An 18,183-nucleotide genomic window follows, 5' to 3' on the forward strand; every position below is an offset into this window, starting at 1 on the left:
GGAATTCAGTCTCAGTAGTTTTAGGCTGCATCAGAGATGTTATCGTTGATTGTGTACTGGGACTGGATGTTGTAGATGTCGGGGCAGAGGCAGCAAAGCCAGGCTTCCCAGGAGGTGGTTTTTTACGTGACATTATATATGCAATAAAGAGTTCAGTCAATGCAGAGAGTGATCAGTCAGAGAGGTAGAACCGCCAAGAGAGTTCAGGAGACTAAAGGTCCAGGCAGAAGGAGGTTTTTCTGGTCACACTGGCAGTAGAGTAAAATTTTTCACTCCAGGGAGTCCAAAAAGTCACAATCAACAAGAGATTTATCTGAGTAGCACGGAGACAAAGACCGGAAGCCTGAAGTTTTATAGGTGGAGTCAGTTTTCACTGTTTACAAAGACAACGGAAGTGTGCCATCTTGACCTGCCAGCTTCGGGTTCAGGAGGCATAACAAAAGTTTCAAAGTTTCCAAAGTTTCCAGATCATCATTCCATTGTAAGGTTAAATCCGAAATTCGCCTTTGCTATGAGCGTGGTGTCATTAGTTGGCTCTCTCCCTGCCTCCTCCCCTAGGGCTGAGAGCGAAAATAGTTTATAGCCGCCTGTCCGAGAGGGGGGGGGGGAAATCCCCCTCCCTCCAGCCGTGCCTCTCAAAACCAAGTCGAAAGAAAGTTTTAAATAGCTGGCAATTTCCCTCAAGCAAGCAAAGGGAATGGATAGAAGTTTCCGCCTCACCGCACCGCAGCCGCGTCCTTCTGATCGCTCATTCTTCCAGCTGCCTCGCTGCGAAGACGCCGGAGCGCCTCCCCATCATGCTCCCCGATGCCTAGGGCGATGCGGAGCCCCCCCCGGCCGCTGCCGACTCAGGGGATCCCCCACGGTGCCGCCCCTTCGGCAGGAGCCTCTACGGGGTGTCCTGTGCCCCCCAAGGAGTGAAGGGCCCACCAGGAAAGCGCGGGGCGAGCAGAGCCTGCCCGTCGTAGTCAGCAGCCGGAACCGGAAGTCTCCCACCCATTGCTTCTTGTTCTACCCTCAGGTGCCTTGGAAAATAGTTTGACTCCCTCTTCTTTGTGGCAACCCCTGAGATATTGGAACACTGCTATCATGCCTCCCCTAGTCCTTCTTTCTATTAAACTAGACATACCCAATTCCTGCAACCGTTCTTCATATGTTTTAGTCTCCAGTCCCCTAATCATCTTTGTTGCTCTTCTCTGCACTCTTTCTAGAGTCTCCACATCTTTTCTACATTGTGGCGACGAAAACTGAATGCAATATTCCAAGTGTGGCCTTACCAAGGCATTATAAAGTGGTATTAACACTTCACGTGATCTTGATTCTATCCCTCTGTTGATGCAGCTTAGAACTGTGTTGGCTTTTTTGGCAGCTGCTGCACACTGCTGGCTCATTTTTAAATGGTTGTCCACTAGGACTCCAAGATCCCTTTCACAGTTACTACTGTTGAGCAAGGTACCACCTGTACTGTAGCTGTGCATTTCGTTTTTGTTGCCTAAATGTAGAACCTTACTCTTTTCACCATTGAATTTCATTTTATTAGATAGTGCCCAATGTTCAAGTTTGTCAAGATCCTTCTGTATCTTTAGCCTATGTTCTGGAGTGTTGGCTATTCCTGCCAGCTTGGTGTCATCTGCAAATTTGATGAGTTCCCCATTTATTCCCTCATCCAAATCATTGATGAAGATGTTGAAGAGTACTGGGCCCAAAACAGAGCCTCCGGGTACTCCACTGCATACCTCCCTCCATGTAGATGCAGTTCCATTGAGGACTACACGTTGAGTGCGGTTGGTCAGCCAGTTAAGAATCCATCTGGTGGTGATGCTGTCCAACCCACATTCTTCTACTTTATCTAGTAGTAGGTTATGGTCTACCTTAATGAAATGCCTTACTGAAGTCCAAGTAAACTATATCGACGGCATTCCTCTGGTCCACTAATTTTGTCACATTATCAAAGAATGCAATAAGATTAGTCTGGCATGATCTGTTTTTGACAAATCCATGTTGGCTTTTGGCTATTACTTTGTTTGCTTCTAGGTGTTTGCTAATTCGTTGCTTGATTATTTTTTCCAGAATATTTCCTGGTATTGAGGTCAGGCTGATAGGTCTGTAGTTTCCTGGATCTGTTTTTTTCCCTTTTTTGAAGATGGGAACCACATCAGCTCTTTTCCAGTCCTCTGGTAGTTCTCCGGTGCTCCAGGGTCTCTGAAAGATATAGTTCAGTGGTTCTGAGATCTTGTCTGCCAGTTCCTTCAGAACCCTGGGGTGTAATCCATCTGGTCCTGGTGATTTGAACTTGTCTAGGGTAGACAGGTGCTCACTTATCATTTTCTTCCCTATTTCAACTTGTGTTCCTAATCTGATTTTTGTGGTGCTGTTTTTGATAGTTTGGACTGTTTTATCCCTTTGTGTAAAGACAGATGCAAAACATGAGTTAAATAGTTCTGCTTTCTCCCTGTTGCTTGTCACCTTCTTGCCACTTTCTCCCAGCAATGGACCAATTGTTTCCTTAACTCTTTTCTTGTTTTTAACATGTTGGAAGAAGCTTTTTTGTTATTTTTTACTTTTGTGGCAAGCAGGTGGCAACCCAGACTTTCCAGATATACTGATGGGAATTGTAGCCAGACTGAAAGGATATTCTAAATATTCCTTCCTATCAGATCATGTCTTCTCCTCACACATTTTAGTGTTTGTCTTTAAAAAGAAAAATGCTTGATTTGGGCTTACTGCTATCCACATTTTTGAGGTTAGGTGCAATAGAGACATAATCCATCCTTAGTGCTAGGGTCAAAATTGGTTAAATGATGGCTTGAAGCTGTGCTGAGCATGCAGAAAAAGCAGCTCAACTTTTTTCTCTGTGATACAGATAAGAGGATGCTGTTTTCAAAGGACGTTTCTTGCTTTTCATTAATTATCAACCAAAGTGACTACATTGAGTCAGTGAGTTGCTCAGTTTAATATAGTATTTCTTCTTGGGACATGTTTTAAATTTGTCTCGTACAGTTGATATTTACATTCAAGCGGACCCTGCACTTGCGGGAATACGCTAGGACAGTGGTCAGCAAGCCGCGGCTCGCGAGCCACATGCGGCTCTTTACACATTTTAATGCGGCTCTTCTGTGTGCCGGGCGCCCGCTCCCCTCCCTCCCACTGTTCCGTCTAAGGTGCGCGGCTGCTAGAACTGGCCGCCCGCAAAGGACCTCCCCGGACTTGTTTTGGTGAGCGCGGGGCGACTGACGCCAGGAAAGCAAGCCCGGGGAGGAGGTCCTTTGTGGGTGTCCAATCCTAGCTGCTTGCGCCCGGCGCTGCAGCTAAAGTAAAGCCCCTGCCGCTACAGGTTTTAAGGAGGAAGACATGGGGGGGGGGGAGTGACTCGCTAACAAACTGTACTTTCGCTTTATCTCCTTCGGCCTTAATCTGTTTAAATCGCCCTCGGTATTGGGGGGAGGGGAGAAGACACAGAAGATATTGCATTTCAATGACACTTTGTGGCAAGGACACGTGTTAGTTGCTCCCTTTCAGCCTCAAAACGACTCCGAAAGCGGCAAGCGGGGAACGGCAGCAACTTCCCTCTTCCAACAGCCCCCCCCTCTGGGAAAGTGGCTTTTGTCGGTTGCCTTTTGAGCGGCCAATCCTAGCTGCTTGCGCCCGGCGCTGCAGCTAAAGTAAAGCCCCTGCCGCTACCGGAATATCTGCTGCCGCCTCCTCCTCCTCTAACAGCACCCGACGCTGCGGCAGAGGTGAAGCCGCCAAAGCTCCCGCCGGCGCCCCCGCCTATGGCAGCCGCGCCTCCCCCTCCGTTCGGAGCACCTGAGTTGGGCCCTGCGTTACCCTGCCCCCTCCTCTGCTGTGCTTTTGAGGAGCCATGAGGCCGCGGGAGCCAGTAGGAAGGCGGCGGGGGGTGGGGCAGGAGCAGGGAAAAAAGGCCTCATGGCTTCTCAAAAGCATGGCGGCAGCGGAGAAGGCAGCAGGGGTAACGCGGTGCTCCGAGTGGAGGGGGCGCCAGCGGGAGCTTTGGCGGCTTCACTCCAAATGTAGTGGTGCTGTTGGAGGAGGAGGAGGAGACAGCTGTTGTTCTGGTGGCGGCAGGGGCTCTTCGTCGACATCTTCAGCAGCAGCCCTGCCCCCTGTGAAAAAACCCGAAGATGGAGCAGATCCACGCAGATGACGTCGCCGCAACATGACTGGAGGAGGAATTCTGGGAGTTGAAGTCCACAAGTCTTCAAGCTGTCAGGTTTGAAGACCCTGGGTTTTTTCTTTTTTCTAAAGGGTTAGGGATGCAAGGATCTTGTAACTTGACAGCTTTAAGACTTGCATGCTTCAATGCCAGAGTTCCTGAGCCAACATGACTGGAGGAGGAATTCTGGGAGTTGAACTCCACAAGTCTTAAAGCTGTCAGGTTTGAAGACCCCTGAGTTTTTTTTTCTAAAGGGTTAGGGATGCAAGGATCTTGTAACTTGACAGCTTTAAGACTTGCGTGCTTCAAATGCCAGAGTTTATTGAAACTAAAAACAGTGTACCATCCTATGCATTTTCGGTTTTAAAAATGTGGCTCTCAAAATAAATTTCAATCGTGGTTTTGGCGAGATTTGGCTCAGTTGAAAAAAAAGGTTGCCCACCACTGCGCTAGGAAGAAGAAGAAGAGTTGATATTTACATTTGATCAACATTGTTGGTTTGAAGCAGTGAATTCTGATTTAGACATTCAGATATGGGAATGGGACATTATTTCATCTCATTAAATTTGTTATGGCTGCTACTCCACTAGACCCTGGGCAGTATTATATTTTATTTGCAGTCCTGACTGAAGCTCAGGGTGCTTATATCTAGTAGAGGGAGATGTATTACCGTGTTTCCCTGAAAATAAGACAGGGTCTTATTTTCTTTTGCCCCACAAAATGTGGCTTGGGCCTTATTATCAGGGGAGGGCTTATTGTTTTGGGGTTGCCCGACGGCTGCACTTTTGCGAGCGGGCTCCCGAAGAGCCGGGCACAGCCTCAGGGTCGAATGCCTGTGTTGCTCTGTCGCAGCAGCACTACAGAGCAGCCATGAGGTGACCACACTCACGAGCAGCTGCCCGGCAACCCCCCTTTCCAGCTGGGCACAGCGCCATTCATTGACCTAGGGGTATCGCCAAGCCGTGTGAGCGCCTTAACGCCGCCCTCCGGCTCCTGTGGCTTGGCGTCTTCAGAATGCCCCTAGGTCAGTGAATGGGGCTCTGCATGGCTGGAGAGGGGGGGTTGCACGAGCGGCTTTTCCGCTCCCCGCTCACGTGACTCCCAGGCTCACGATGCCCTTGCCTAACTTTGCCTCTCGGCTCTCCACTACGCATGCCCAAGATGGTGTCCTGTCGCGTTTGAGGAGAGCTTCCGGGAGATGATTGTCCTTGGGGGTTGCAGGGGTACCCTATTTCATCGTTGGTTCCAGGTGCAGCTATGAGAACTTCCTGGGACCTCGGGGGATACCCTTGAGCTGCGATGTCCTGCCTTATAGCCGGAACATCGTGAGTGAAATGGGGCGGTGAAAGGAGAATGGAGAGCGTCGGTCGGCTGCCGGCGTGGGTGTGGTCAGCAGCTGCGGCGGGACGCCCGGCGGGACGCCCAGCCTGGGGTCTTTGCAACCGGCGTGGGTAAGGCCAGCGGTGGCAGTGGGACGCCCGGTTTGGGGTCTCTATAGCTGCCACTCCCCACACCGTGGTGTTATCCCGGTTGCCCCCCCCCCTCTCCTCCTTGCTTGTGAACATGATAACTTAGATCAGCGGGTAGTGGCTGAGGCAGCTGGCATGGATACTAACGCCAGCGGAAGATGGCTTCGGGAGCTGGCGTGGGCGTGGCTGGAGGGGGGGTGCTTCATTGTGCCCCCCCCTGGTATTACTGCCATTGCCTGGGCCACCGTTCTGTGCTATTTGGCCCCCCTCCTGTGATATTATGGATTGGGTCAACGGAGTGCGGCCCTGGCGATGGATGTGAGTGCGGCTGGCGTGGGCGGAGTGCGGCTGGCGTGGGCGGAGCTTAGCTGTTGGAGTCGGAGTTGGAGCAGCCGCCGATGCCGCCGCTGTCCTCATTGCCGCCATCACTGGCCGCTTTACCACCTCGCAAGCTAGCATCTGCTGCGATTTTGGACAGCTGGCCGTTACCCTTACATATTGTCCGCAACATCGACAATTCTTATGATGGACATAAGCTTCCTGCTACCCCCTTGAACACTGCCGGCTGCCCCCCTGTGGACATGTCATCTCCTCATTCCATCTCCCCATGATGTCATCCCGTTTGGTTGATGCCACACTCTCCTCTATGCTATACTCCGAAAGAACTTTATTCCCTTAGGGAACTCCCCCTTTCCCGGGGATGGCCTTCTGACCTATCAAGACGCTTCCTTAATGACGGATCTTGGGATCCCGAGAGGTGGCATGTGAAGAAGAGACTTCTTAAGGGTTTTTTACAGGGGCTTTTAAACCAAATTTTAAGGGGAGGGAGGGGGGGGTTGATTCGGATGGCTCAGACAGGCTTGGGGGGGGAGTCTGCCAGGGCACAGGCCAGTGCTAATTAATGGGCGCGGGTTGGGAGGGCTAGGAAGGGCTGGGATTCCGGGGGAGACATTATGCCATTCCATTGGGGAGTTCACCATCTCTACTGTTTGTGGGAGAGGCAGATATGGTGGGGGCCGAGGGCCAAATGATGTTCAGAGGATGCGGGTTTGCTGTTTGAGAGCAATCGCGCGTTCCGACCCTCATCGCCCTTCTTGCACCCCCGGGTGCTTGGGATTACAGGACCCTGGCCTCCGGCTGGTGTCGCTTAACGCCAGGTCTGTGGTACATAAGGCTCCCCTCATTTACGACCTCATACAAGAGGGTAGAGCGGACCTGGCGTGCATTACGGAGACCTGGTTGGGCCATGAGGGGGGGGGTGCCCCTTAGTGAACTATGCCCACCAGGCTTCCGGGCGTTTCACCAGCCGAGAGCCCAGGGCAGGGGTGGGGGGCTAGCGGTGATTATTAGGGAAAGTCTCAGACCTCATGAAAAGGGGGGTCTCAGACCTCATGGAAAGGGGGGTTGCTGGGTGGCTGCTTGTGAGCGTGGTCACCTCATGGCTGCTGTGTAGTGCTGCTGCGACAGTGCAACACAGCCGTTCGACCCTGAGGCTGTGCCTGGCTCTTTGGGAGCCTGCTCGCAAGAGAGCAGCCACCCGGCAACCCCCCTCTCCAGCTGGGCACAGCGCCGCTCACCGACCTAGCGGTATCCCAAAGGCACCAAGCAACGCGAGCCTTCCCCCCCCCCACCTCGTTCCTGTTGCTTGGCACCTTCGGGATACTGCTAGGTCGTTGAGCTGCGCTCTGCCTGGCTGGAGGGGTGGTGGTTGTCCAGGGGGCTTATTTTGGGGGGAGGGCTTACATTTTTGTCCACCTAAAAAATGTGGCATTGCCTTATGACCTAAATGTCCAGAGAAATAAATATGGTTGCTGGTTATTTAATTATCCCTACCAAAAAGAAAAAAAGACCAAAGAGTTTTCCATTTCTCTTTAAGTGAATAGTGTATGGGACTGCAATCCTCATAGCTTCAGTTTGCTACTATCATCAGCAGGCAAGTAGGAAATGTTGTTTTGTAACCTATGTGTGGTCCAGGCTGCCATTCCAGCTTGTATCATACATCTACTCTTTGCATCTCTTTCCATGATTTTAATAGGAAGCAATGATGGATTTCTTCAATGCCCAGATGCGCCTTGGTGGCCTTACTCAGGCTCCCGGTAATCCTGTCTTGGCTGTGCAAATTAACCAGGACAAGAACTTTGCTTTTCTGGAGGTGAGTTTATAGTGACTCAGGACAGGTTTAAAACACCACTCACATGATTATGATTCTGGAGAAATCAAAGGAAATGCATAAAATTGTTTCATGTAGACTTATTGAATGGTCAAAATATAACATAGTCCATGTTTGTGAGTTCTAAAGCTTGGCTATGTTTGAGGCTCTATAAGAGATTTTTTTGTATGTTTTACCATGATCTTAGGCCACAACTGTAGAGGTTGATGGTGTAAGGTTAATCCAGCCTGCTACAAGTTAATAAATTTAATTCAAAGACTAACTTCAGTTTTTAGAAAAGATTTCCATAGAGCAGTGATGGCGAACCTATGGCACGTGTGCCACAAGTGGCACGCGGAGCCATTTGTCAGGGCACGTGAGGCGCTGCCCTGTCAGCTGGCCAGCGTGCATGTGCGCGCTGGCCAGCTGAGTTCACCTTTTTAAAAGCCATTTTTCGCCTTCCCCAGGCTCCAGAGGCTTTATAGGAGCCTGGGGAGGGCGAAAAGAGCCTCCCCCGCCCCCCCGGAGGCTTCAGGGACCGTCCGGAGGCTTCCCTGAAGCCTTTGGAACGCTTAAAACGACCCTCCGAGCAAACCGGAAGTGACTTCCGGGTTGCTCGGAGGGTCGTTTTAAGTGTTCCGAAGGCTTCAGGTACCGTCCAGAGGCTTCTCTTGATGCCTTTGGAGCGCTTAAAACGACCCTCCGAGCAAACCGGAAGTGACTTCCGGGTTGCTCGGAGGGTCGTTTTAAGTGTTCCGAAGGCTTCAGGTACCGTCCAGAGGCTTCTCTTGATGCCTTTGGAGCGCTTAAAACGACCCTCCGAGCAAACCGGAAGTCACTTCCGGTTTGCTCGGAGGGTCGTTTTAAGCGTTCCGAAGGCTTCCGGGAAGCCTCCGGACGGTCCCTGAACCCTCCGGGGGGGGGGGGGGGAGGCTCTTTTCACCCTCCCCAGGCTCCTATAAAGCTTCTGGAGCCCCTGGGGAAGGCGAAAAAAGCATGTAAAAATGGGGGGGGAGGGTGACAGTGGGATTGACCTTTATTGGATGCAGGACATTTTAGAAATAGTGCCTTGTTTATTTGTTCAGTTGACAAATTCTTTTAATAACATTGTTTTCTAGAATTTGGGACTAATTAGAGCACCCCAATTGTGCTGCAAACTTGTTTCATTATTTAATTATTCTAATTAAAGGCATCTCTTGCTGATGCTACCCTTTGTTGAATGTCTGCATTTAATTGAACAGTAAAACATGGAATTTGTACAGAGGAAGAAAGCTAATATGAAATAGATTGTATGTCATGCATTAATGGACAGGAGATACCGTGTTTCCCCGAAAATACAACATGTCCTGATAATAAGGCCATGCCACATTTTTCAGGTGGGCAAAAATGTAAGCCCTCCCCTGAAAATAAGCCCCCAAGCTGCAGGAACGGGGGGGGGGGAGGCTCGTGTTGCATGGTACCTTCAGGATACCGCTAGGTCGGTGAGCGGTGCTGTGGCCAGCTGGAGAGGGGGATTGCCGGGTGGTTGCTCTCTTGCAAGCAGGCTCCCGAAGAGGGTCGAATGGCTGTGTTGCGCTGCTGCAGCAGCTGAGCAACCGCCCGGCAAACCCCTTTTCCAGCCGGGCACAGTGCCATTCACTGACCTAGGGGTATCACCAAGCCTCATGGGCGCCTGTTTGCCGCCCTCCGGCTCCCACGGCTTGGCGCCTTCGGAATGCCCCTAGGTCAGTGAATGGGGCTCTGCATGGCTGTAGAGGGGGGTTGCGCAAGCGACTTTTCTGCTCCCCGCTTGCGCGCCTCCCAGCCTCACGATGCCCTTGCCTAACTCTCCCTGCAGACCCAGGGCACCTTCTGCTGCCGCCGCATGGCTTTTTCTGCGGCTTCCAAAGCACAGAGGTAGGATGCCGAGTCTTCCGGAAGTTGCCACTCTGGGAATATGCTCTATGGTTGTACGCTCTGGAAGTATGCTCTGCCAGCAGCCAGCCCACAACCATAGAGCGTACTCCCAGAGCGGCCACTGCCAGAAGACTAAGCTGTGGATCTCCGGCGTTTTGAAGCCGGAGAATAGGTTATGCTCGGAGCGCTGCAGCGGTGCCCTGGCCCTACAGGGAGAGCTGGGCCAGGGCATGGTGAGGCTGGGAGGCACACGAGGAGACGGAACAGGCGCTCGCGCAGCCTCCCTTTCCAGCTGGGCAGAGCGCCATTTACTGACCTAAGGGTATCCCGAATGCACCAAGCCGCGGGAGCTGGGGTGGGCAGAGCACCACGCGACTTAGCACCTTTGGGATATCACTGGGTCGGTGAGTGCCGCTCTTCCCGGCTGGAAAGGGGGGTTGCTGGGTGGCTGCTCGTGAGCGTGGTCACCTCATGGCTGGTATGCTGCGCTGCTGCGACAGTGCAACATAGCCGTTTGCCCCTGAGGCTGTGCCTGGCTCTTCGGGCGCCTGCTTGCAAGAGAGCAGCCACCCGGCAACCCCAAAACAATACCCCCCCCCCCGGATAATAAGGCCCAATCAATATTTTGGGGGGGGTCAAAAGAAAATAAGACCCTGTCTTATTTTCGGGGAAACATGGTAGAAGTAAAAAGTGGGATGGATGGCTTGTAGAAACAAACTCGGCGCTCCTGCCCTCCTCCCCAAAAATAAATAATTTTGCAGACCTTAAAAGGTTAAGAAGTTGAATTGTTTGGAACCTTAATCTTGATAAATATGAATATGCATTTAAATATGAGTTATCAGGCCCAAGAGTATTGTGAAAATTTGCAATCTTCTAAAATGTTTGTTAGAATAAAAATGCTAGATATGAAGTAGTGGCTATGTGAGGCTTAGCTTTCATCTGACTGAGTTTCTTGAACTTCTTTGACTTCTAACTTCATATTTCTTTGTATTTTATCTACTCTAAATGCTTTGTGGCTAAATGCATAAATTCCCACTTCAGCTCAGGGCATGTCTCCTTAGGTGTACAAAATAATAGCTTCCTTGTTCTAAGTATTCTACAATCTGGAAGATTATTGGTGAGAATTTCATTCCTTGTAAATTTTGGAAGACATGTATGTTGAACTGTAAATAGTCTACTTGCTTTCATAATCGGGCACTGATCATCTAACCTCATATAAGTCTAGAATTTAATTAGAGATGCCTATTTTGCTTCTTGGTCCTGAGTAGTAGCCATACATTTTATGAGAGACAATAACACTGATTTTGCCCACTTCTCTCCCCCCGCCCACTTCTCTCCCCCCGCCCCCTTCTCTGCTCCAGTTCCGTTCTGTGGATGAAACTACACAGGCCATGGCTTTTGATGGGATCATTTTCCAGGGACAATCACTGAAGATCAGACGCCCCCATGATTATCAACCACTTCCTGGCATGTCTGAAAACCCATCAGTTTATGTGCCAGGTAGGTTTATCAGACGTCTGGTGAATAAAAAAGTGATGATTATGTAATATACAAGGAGGGGAAAATTTAGCAATGTTGTATGCAGCGTATGGATAATTTCATATATTTTCCTGCCATGTTGACCCGCTTCCTTCTTATAGGTGTCGTTTCCACAGTGGTCCCAGATTCTGCTCATAAACTGTTCATTGGGGGTCTGCCAAACTATCTTAATGACGATCAGGTCAGTCTGGGAATATGACACAATTCAGGATAACGTGGGCGTTTCATTCTCCATTCTCCTTAATTTTTAACCAGCTGGGAAATGTTTCATACTCAGTATAATTCTTTGTTAATGCCAGTTTAAGCCAGTTAATAGCCAGTTTGATCTAGCATTTTATGGGAAATCCTTCTGAAGTATTTACTAATTTTAATAACCTCCTTATAAAAGCCAGATAAGTCTTTAAAGACTAGTTTAATTCTTCACAATACCATGCTACTATGAAGATTTGGCTAGTATTTGGTATGATGACAATCATTGACATTGTTTCTTCCGTCTCCATCAGGTCAAGGAGTTGCTCACTTCCTTTGGGCCCCTAAAGGCTTTCAACCTGGTGAAGGACAGTGCCACTGGCCTGTCGAAAGGTTATGCCTTCTGTGAATATGTGGACATCAATGTCACAGATCAGGTAGGGCCAGCCTCCCTTGTTCATTCTCCTTTTATTTTTGCTCTGCAGCGGCCCGCCAAGCTTCCCGTGGGATGAGGGGGGGTTCTTTGTCCTTTGAGCAGGTGGGGTGTTTTTTTCTCTCCTCCTCCCCTCTAGGGGGTGCCAGCTTTTCTCTCCTTTACAGCACAGCTGCTGACATAGCGGCAGACACCATCGAGTTAGTGTTCTGATCACTTCTGCTTTTTGTTCCCCCCAAAAAACAACAACTCTCCCCGAATGTTAGTCGGAGAAGGCTTCGGCCTTTTTGCGAAGACCCTGGCCGCTGTGCCCGACCGAGAGCCGGTAAGAAGCCCTCCCCTCACCAGTCAGGGAAGAGCCGGGTCCGTAGTTCATTTCACCCATTTCCCTACCCCCCAGTAAATTCTCTGTTCTGCACCCCTAATAACTATGTTTCCTTTCTCCCGCTGTGCTTTGTGTTACAGCGGGGGAGGGGGGGAGGAACAGGCCCATAACAGCAGACATGCTTGCTAACTCCAGTGGGAGTTGTAAAATGCAAGTATTGACATTTATAGTTTAACAATAACACAAAGGAAAAGCACCCCAGATTCCCCTTGCCCCATTGGAGAGGGGGGACCTGTGGTGGAGAGGAAACACCCCACAATTCCCAATAAGGTTCAGAGCGTGTTTGTGGTAACTTTGCATGCAGAGCATAAGCTCTTGTTTTCGGGTTGATCTTCACCAGAGTTATGCATGTGTTTCTTTGTAATTGAGTGCCATTGTTTGTATGGATGGATACATGTTTTTTTTAAATATATTCTCCCCCACACCTGCTTCCTGTCCCATACAGTTTTTCTTCCCACATGCTACTTGGAAAGTGTGTGTTTTCCCATGCTCTTCCTTCCCCTCCTTTGGTCTTTCTGCATCAAGGAGAAAGCTATGAGTTTTTAGCAAAAGCTAAACTTTTGGATGAGATCCAAAATCAGATTATAAATCTGAGAGGAATGGATTTTACCTCTTCCTAAGCCACCAACCTCCAAAATGGTTTCATAGATTAAGAAGACAATATTACAAAAAGTAGCCCCAAGAAAGCATACAAAATACATTTTCTGTGTTATTCTCAGGCCAAAGGGGCCTGTCGAACACCCTAACCTGGGAAAAGAGCCAAGGTTTTAGAGTTCACTTGAAGGTGGGTCAGGTGAAAGCTGTATGAATCTTGGGTGGATCCTCTTCTAAAGGGTGGGTTCAGTAATTGAAAGTTCATTTCCTGCAAGATAACATTGCTTGATCAGTGGAACCCAAAGCAAGTCAAATCTGATTATAGAGAACAAGTAGACACAATAAGAGATGGATGGCTGTACACCTTGGGCCCAAGAAAGCCATAAATGTAGTGTATGGACCTTCCTAAGGTTGATATCAAATTGCTATTTCTAATGCAGTAGAAAGACATATTATTGATTTCATGGAGAACATTTTCTAATGTAATTTCAGTTACATTTACATTAAATCAAATTATACCAATAATCCCAATTTGACTCTTGCTTCAAGAAATCCTCTGAAGGAGCAAGTATCTGAAAAAACTCTATTAAAGAAAGTTTATTTTTAGCGAACCTTATTTTTTTACCAATGATAGAGAGATACTTGATTCTTCAGAAGACTTAGACTGTTTTGTATACTCCACAGATTCTTAAATATATAGTTCAAAAGTTATAACTTTCACTTTGCCCATATAGTTTTAAGAAGTGTTTATTGAGTTGTCTCCTTGGATGAGATTTTATCTTCTACAACTAATTGAAAACTGCCGCATCAAGCCATTCCTTTCTGTTGTTTATATAGCTTGTAATTTATATATGCTTTCCAAATGAGATGCTGGCAGTAGATGTTATATGCTCCAAGAAGACCTAAAATTTTAAACTGCAGATAGTTAAAATGTTGAGACAATTCTGCTTTCTATACTTAGCTTTTTTGTGGGGAGGGGGGGATGGACGATCCTGGCCAAGTGTCATTAAGGGAAAGAAGAGTAGGATTATGTCATCTGAATAAGTGAAAATTACTTTCTGACTAGGTAAAGGTAAACGTTCCCCTTACACATATGTGCTAGTCGTTCCCGACTCTAGGGGGCAGTGCTCATCTCCATTTCAAAGTGGAAGAGCCAGCGCTGTCCGAAGACAGCATGTCCGTGGTCATGTGGCCGGCATGACTAAATGCCGAAGGCGCACGTAACACTGTTACCTTCCCACCAAAGGTGGTCCCTATTTTTCTACATGCATTTTTTACGTGCTTAGGTTGGCAGAAGCTGGGACAAGTAACGGGAGCTCACCCCGTTACGCGGCACTAGGGATTCGAACCACCAAACTACCGACCTTTCGATCAACAAGCTCAGCGTCTTAGCCACTGAGCCATCACATCCCCTTCTGACTAGACAAGTGTATAATTGTACCAAACATTGGTATAATAAACATTTTTAAAACCGTAAAACTGTCCTTTTTCCCCGCTTGATTCTGTGTCTTATACTCATACTTTCTCTAAAAACAAGTTTCCAGAAAATTGTCTCTGAGAAAATTAGATGCTGAAAATTTGTTCCCATGTGTATATTTTGAAGTTTCACAGTCATGAATACAACTTCTAGATCATAACTTGAATTATTTTTGCCAACTTGCAGTTTGATATGTATTTTGCTCCATCCCTGGCTGAACCAGCCCTTCATCCACTGTAAGATGTAAACTCCCAAAGCATGACAACCTCAAATCAGTGGAATTCTCATTCTGAGAAGTATGTGGTCTCATCTGCATCCTTTAGAATTTTCTGTCTTTGTTGGGAACATTTGGCTGAGGCTGAAATCTCACCTTTCCTCTTCTCCTTCATGCAGACAGTCTTGTTGACTCATCTTAATCCCTTCCAACAAGATCTATTTTTTTAAAAAACATGCTGATTTTGAGACCCGGCAGGTAAATAACCTAAATCTGGTATTAAATCCAAGAGCAGTGCAGTTCAGGTAGGAATCTGGTGGGGAGGGGGCATAAAAAAGCTATTTTTTGTGTATGAATGTGTGGATGTTTTGGAGCCTGGGGCAGAGGGGTGTGTGGTTGGTGGCTTCAGAGGCTCAAGTTTTGAAGTGTCTGGATTCACTTTTGTTTTGCCCTCGCAGGCCATCGCGGGGTTGAACGGCATGCAGTTGGGTGACAAGAAGCTTTTGGTGCAGAGAGCCAGCGTGGGAGCCAAGAATGCTACCCTGGTGAGGAAGGAAAGGGATTGGGATGAGGGAGAAATGGTGCCAAAGAACAACTTTTCCAGGATGTATTTGCAGGTTCTGTTTCTGAAAGTTAGATGATTGGTGTTATCAATACTATCAAATGCCAGTGGTTGCAGGCATAGGGGAACTACTCATTTCTTGCCTTGCTTAATGAGAGAGAAGCAATTTCAGGCCGAACAAGGTTCCCAAGCCTTTTAGGTTATCCTGGAAATAAGTGTGCATGAAGTAGGGAAAATTCTTCAAATTTGGAACAGCTGTGATTGTTTCATGTCACCTTTGGCTTGGCAATATCAAAACATCTTTAGTGGCTCTGGCTTTCAGACGAAACAGAATCCAAATGAGATCGACAAGGCTGGTGTGTGTTGCCTTCTTTCTCTCCTCCTCTACCCAGAAGCCCCCAGTGCAGCTGTCTGGCTGGCTTGACTGTCCCCATTGTCTTTCCAGCACTTTCACTCCCTCCCTTAAGCTGCTGCCACTATCAATTTCTGATTGAGTATTCCAGGAAGCTTCATGATATTCTAAAAGACTTGTTCAGATGGTGAAAGCCCTTTTTAGTTTTCATAAAGGTCTCTTTAGTGCATAGACTTTATTTTCTGTACTTCTGTACATGGCAGCTGTAATAATAAAATGTTTGCATCACATTTATTTCTGAATCCAATTCTTATTTTTATATTAAAACTATCTAGCCAGGTATGCACATGGACCCAGGATAATTTGAAACCTCAAATGAAATAGTAATACCTGCAGAAATAAATAGTGTCTTTATAAAGACATAGGCACTGGCATGATCAGCTGATGCATTGAAGCCATATATTAGAAGAATAGGGCATCATGCTGATTTCTGGTGATCTTAAAAAAAAAGTTTCCAAAGTAACCAGTACCGGTACCCAAAGAATTATAGTATATCCAAAAGTTATTACATTTTTGAGAATCAGAAATTATTACTTCTGCTTTGCTTATTTCTGCCAGTCATAAGAAACAAAAACTGGCTATTTCGTTGACAGAGAAGTAACACTTTCCAGAGTTTCAGATTTTGGGGCTTGATTTTAAAATACTATTAATAGTAGCTGTTTGGTATATTTGAGATTGAAGAAACGGATACTTTGATTTCTTCCAGAAAATAAAATCAAAGCTCGTAAAGAAAATACAGGATTTTTGTGTGTATTTGGAAACGACAGTTTAAATGGTTGTATCACTGAATTCCTCTGTCTGTGGCTTACTCTCTCCTCTCTTGCTGTCCCTTCCAGAGTACAATAAACCAGACCCCAGTGACCCTACAGGTACCGGGTCTAATGAGTTCACAAGTACAGATGGGCGGTCATCCAACTGAGGTGCTGTGCCTCATGAATATGGTATTACCTGAGGAGCTCTTGGATGATGAGGAATATGAAGAGATTGTTGAGGATGTCCGTGATGAGTGTAGCAAGTATGGTGTTGTCAAATCCATTGAAATCCCCCGGCCTGTTGATGGAGTTGAGGTTCCTGGCTGTGGAAAGGTACTTAATGGTGGGGATGGCATTTTAGAAGCAAATGAAGAAGCTATTGCTCTCTTAACATAGAATGCTTCTGTTCTTATTTGGGTCCATGAGCTCTAAGGTATACATGGGACATAGAAGGTCTCAATCAGATGGCTCTGCTCTAGAGCACAAACCTTATCTACTACAGAATGAAGAGATTGAATAATGGGAATCCAAATCAGGATTTCATTAGAAGTGTGGCTTAGTGTCCAAGAATGGCTTTATGTTTCTTGCCTTTGCAGAAACTTCTGGTATCCCATCTCTATAAAGTAAATTGAAAAAGCAGTGGGGTTTTTGTTAAGTAAGTCATTTGGTTGCAGACTGGGTATCAAAAATGGTTTTTATTTTTTAAAAAAACCTGGACTGATTTTTTGAGGAAAAATGAGACGTTTCACTTTCTATCCTGGAAGCGTCATCAGTTGTATTGGATCTTCACAGACATTTGCACACTGGGTATTCCCTGGTGAACTTACATGCATGTACTAAGCACATCGGAACCTGCTTAGTTGTTTAGGATTGGCTAGGTGCTGTTTGTTTTAAATCAGCCAGCATAAAACTGAGTAGCTTTCAACATAGTAAGTGGTGATCAGTTCATAAAAGCAGCTATCTACAAATTTAGTATGGTAAGTAAATTAGACTAGATGCATGGAAGAAACATTTCATGAGAATCAAATTAGAATAGAAGTACAGTTGCTTCAGTTTATTTTCCTTTTTTTAAAGTCAAGTTTTATTTATTTATATATAAGTATTTGGCTGTATCAATGCTTCCATTGTAGAAAGCAGACTGGTATTTTCCTATAGTTTTGTGATTTAATTTTTTCCCATACTAAAAGTAAAGCATTCCTCAATAGTGTCTTTGAAAGTATCTGTGTGTCATACTCCTTCCATACCATAGAAAAGCATGCCACCCTAATTGAAGATTATGTTCCTTAAATAATAGCAATCTTCTATGCCTCAAGTTTTTCCATTCTTTTACCCATGTAAGTACAGATGCCTGGTAATATAGCTCCCAATCCGGTAGCCCAAAACCCATTGTCTTTGGACTCCTATAACATTTTCAGTTTTATTCTAGTTTTTTCCCCTTGCCAAATATATTTCAAAATTGTTTTATTTAATTCTTCAAAATATTTTTCCTCTAATTTTATCGGCATTGTTTGAAATAAGAAAAGTAACTTCGGTAGTATGTTCATTTTTATAGTAGCTATTCTCCCTTTCATTAAGAGTTGTAGGTTCTTCCATTTCTCCAAGTCCAACTTAATTTGTTGCATTAACTTTGTATAGTTATCATCTTTGATTGTTGCACATCTTGCTGTTAAATAGATTCCTAAATATTTCATTTTCTTTACTATCTGAAGGTCTACTTTCTTTGTCAATTCTTTTGTCTGTAAGGTTTTGTACTATTTTAGTTTTTTCTTTATTTTCAATCCTGCAAGTTCTCCATACACATCAATTTCCCCTATCAATCTGGGGCCGGTTTCTAAAAAAACTAGGTTATCTGCAAATGCTTGTAGTTTATACTTTTCTTTTTTTATTTCCATTCCTTTTATTTCTGGATCCTATCTAATATTTCTAGTTAACACTTCC

The 18,183-nt window shown here is 46.5% G+C and overlaps 1 protein-coding gene across 1 annotated transcript in view; it reads left to right on the forward strand.

The window, feature by feature from the left end:
- LOC309400527 (splicing factor U2AF 65 kDa subunit-like) overlaps nucleotides 1–18,183 on the forward strand; it is a 56,300-nt gene that overhangs the window by 32,659 nt on the left and 5,458 nt on the right. Inside the window, exons 6-11 of the mRNA XM_081969094.1 lie at nucleotides 7,679–7,795; nucleotides 11,050–11,188; nucleotides 11,329–11,408; nucleotides 11,731–11,853; nucleotides 14,978–15,064; nucleotides 16,330–16,578. Of these exons, the coding sequence (XP_081825220.1) occupies nucleotides 7,679–7,795; nucleotides 11,050–11,188; nucleotides 11,329–11,408; nucleotides 11,731–11,853; nucleotides 14,978–15,064; nucleotides 16,330–16,578 (795 nt within the window). The remainder of the gene's footprint in view (nucleotides 1–7,678; nucleotides 7,796–11,049; nucleotides 11,189–11,328; nucleotides 11,409–11,730; nucleotides 11,854–14,977; nucleotides 15,065–16,329; nucleotides 16,579–18,183) is intronic.

This window comes from Natrix helvetica (genome assembly GCF_964273705.1).
Source record: "Natrix helvetica genome assembly, chromosome: W".
Lineage (NCBI taxonomy): Eukaryota > Metazoa > Chordata > Lepidosauria > Squamata > Natricidae > Natrix > Natrix helvetica.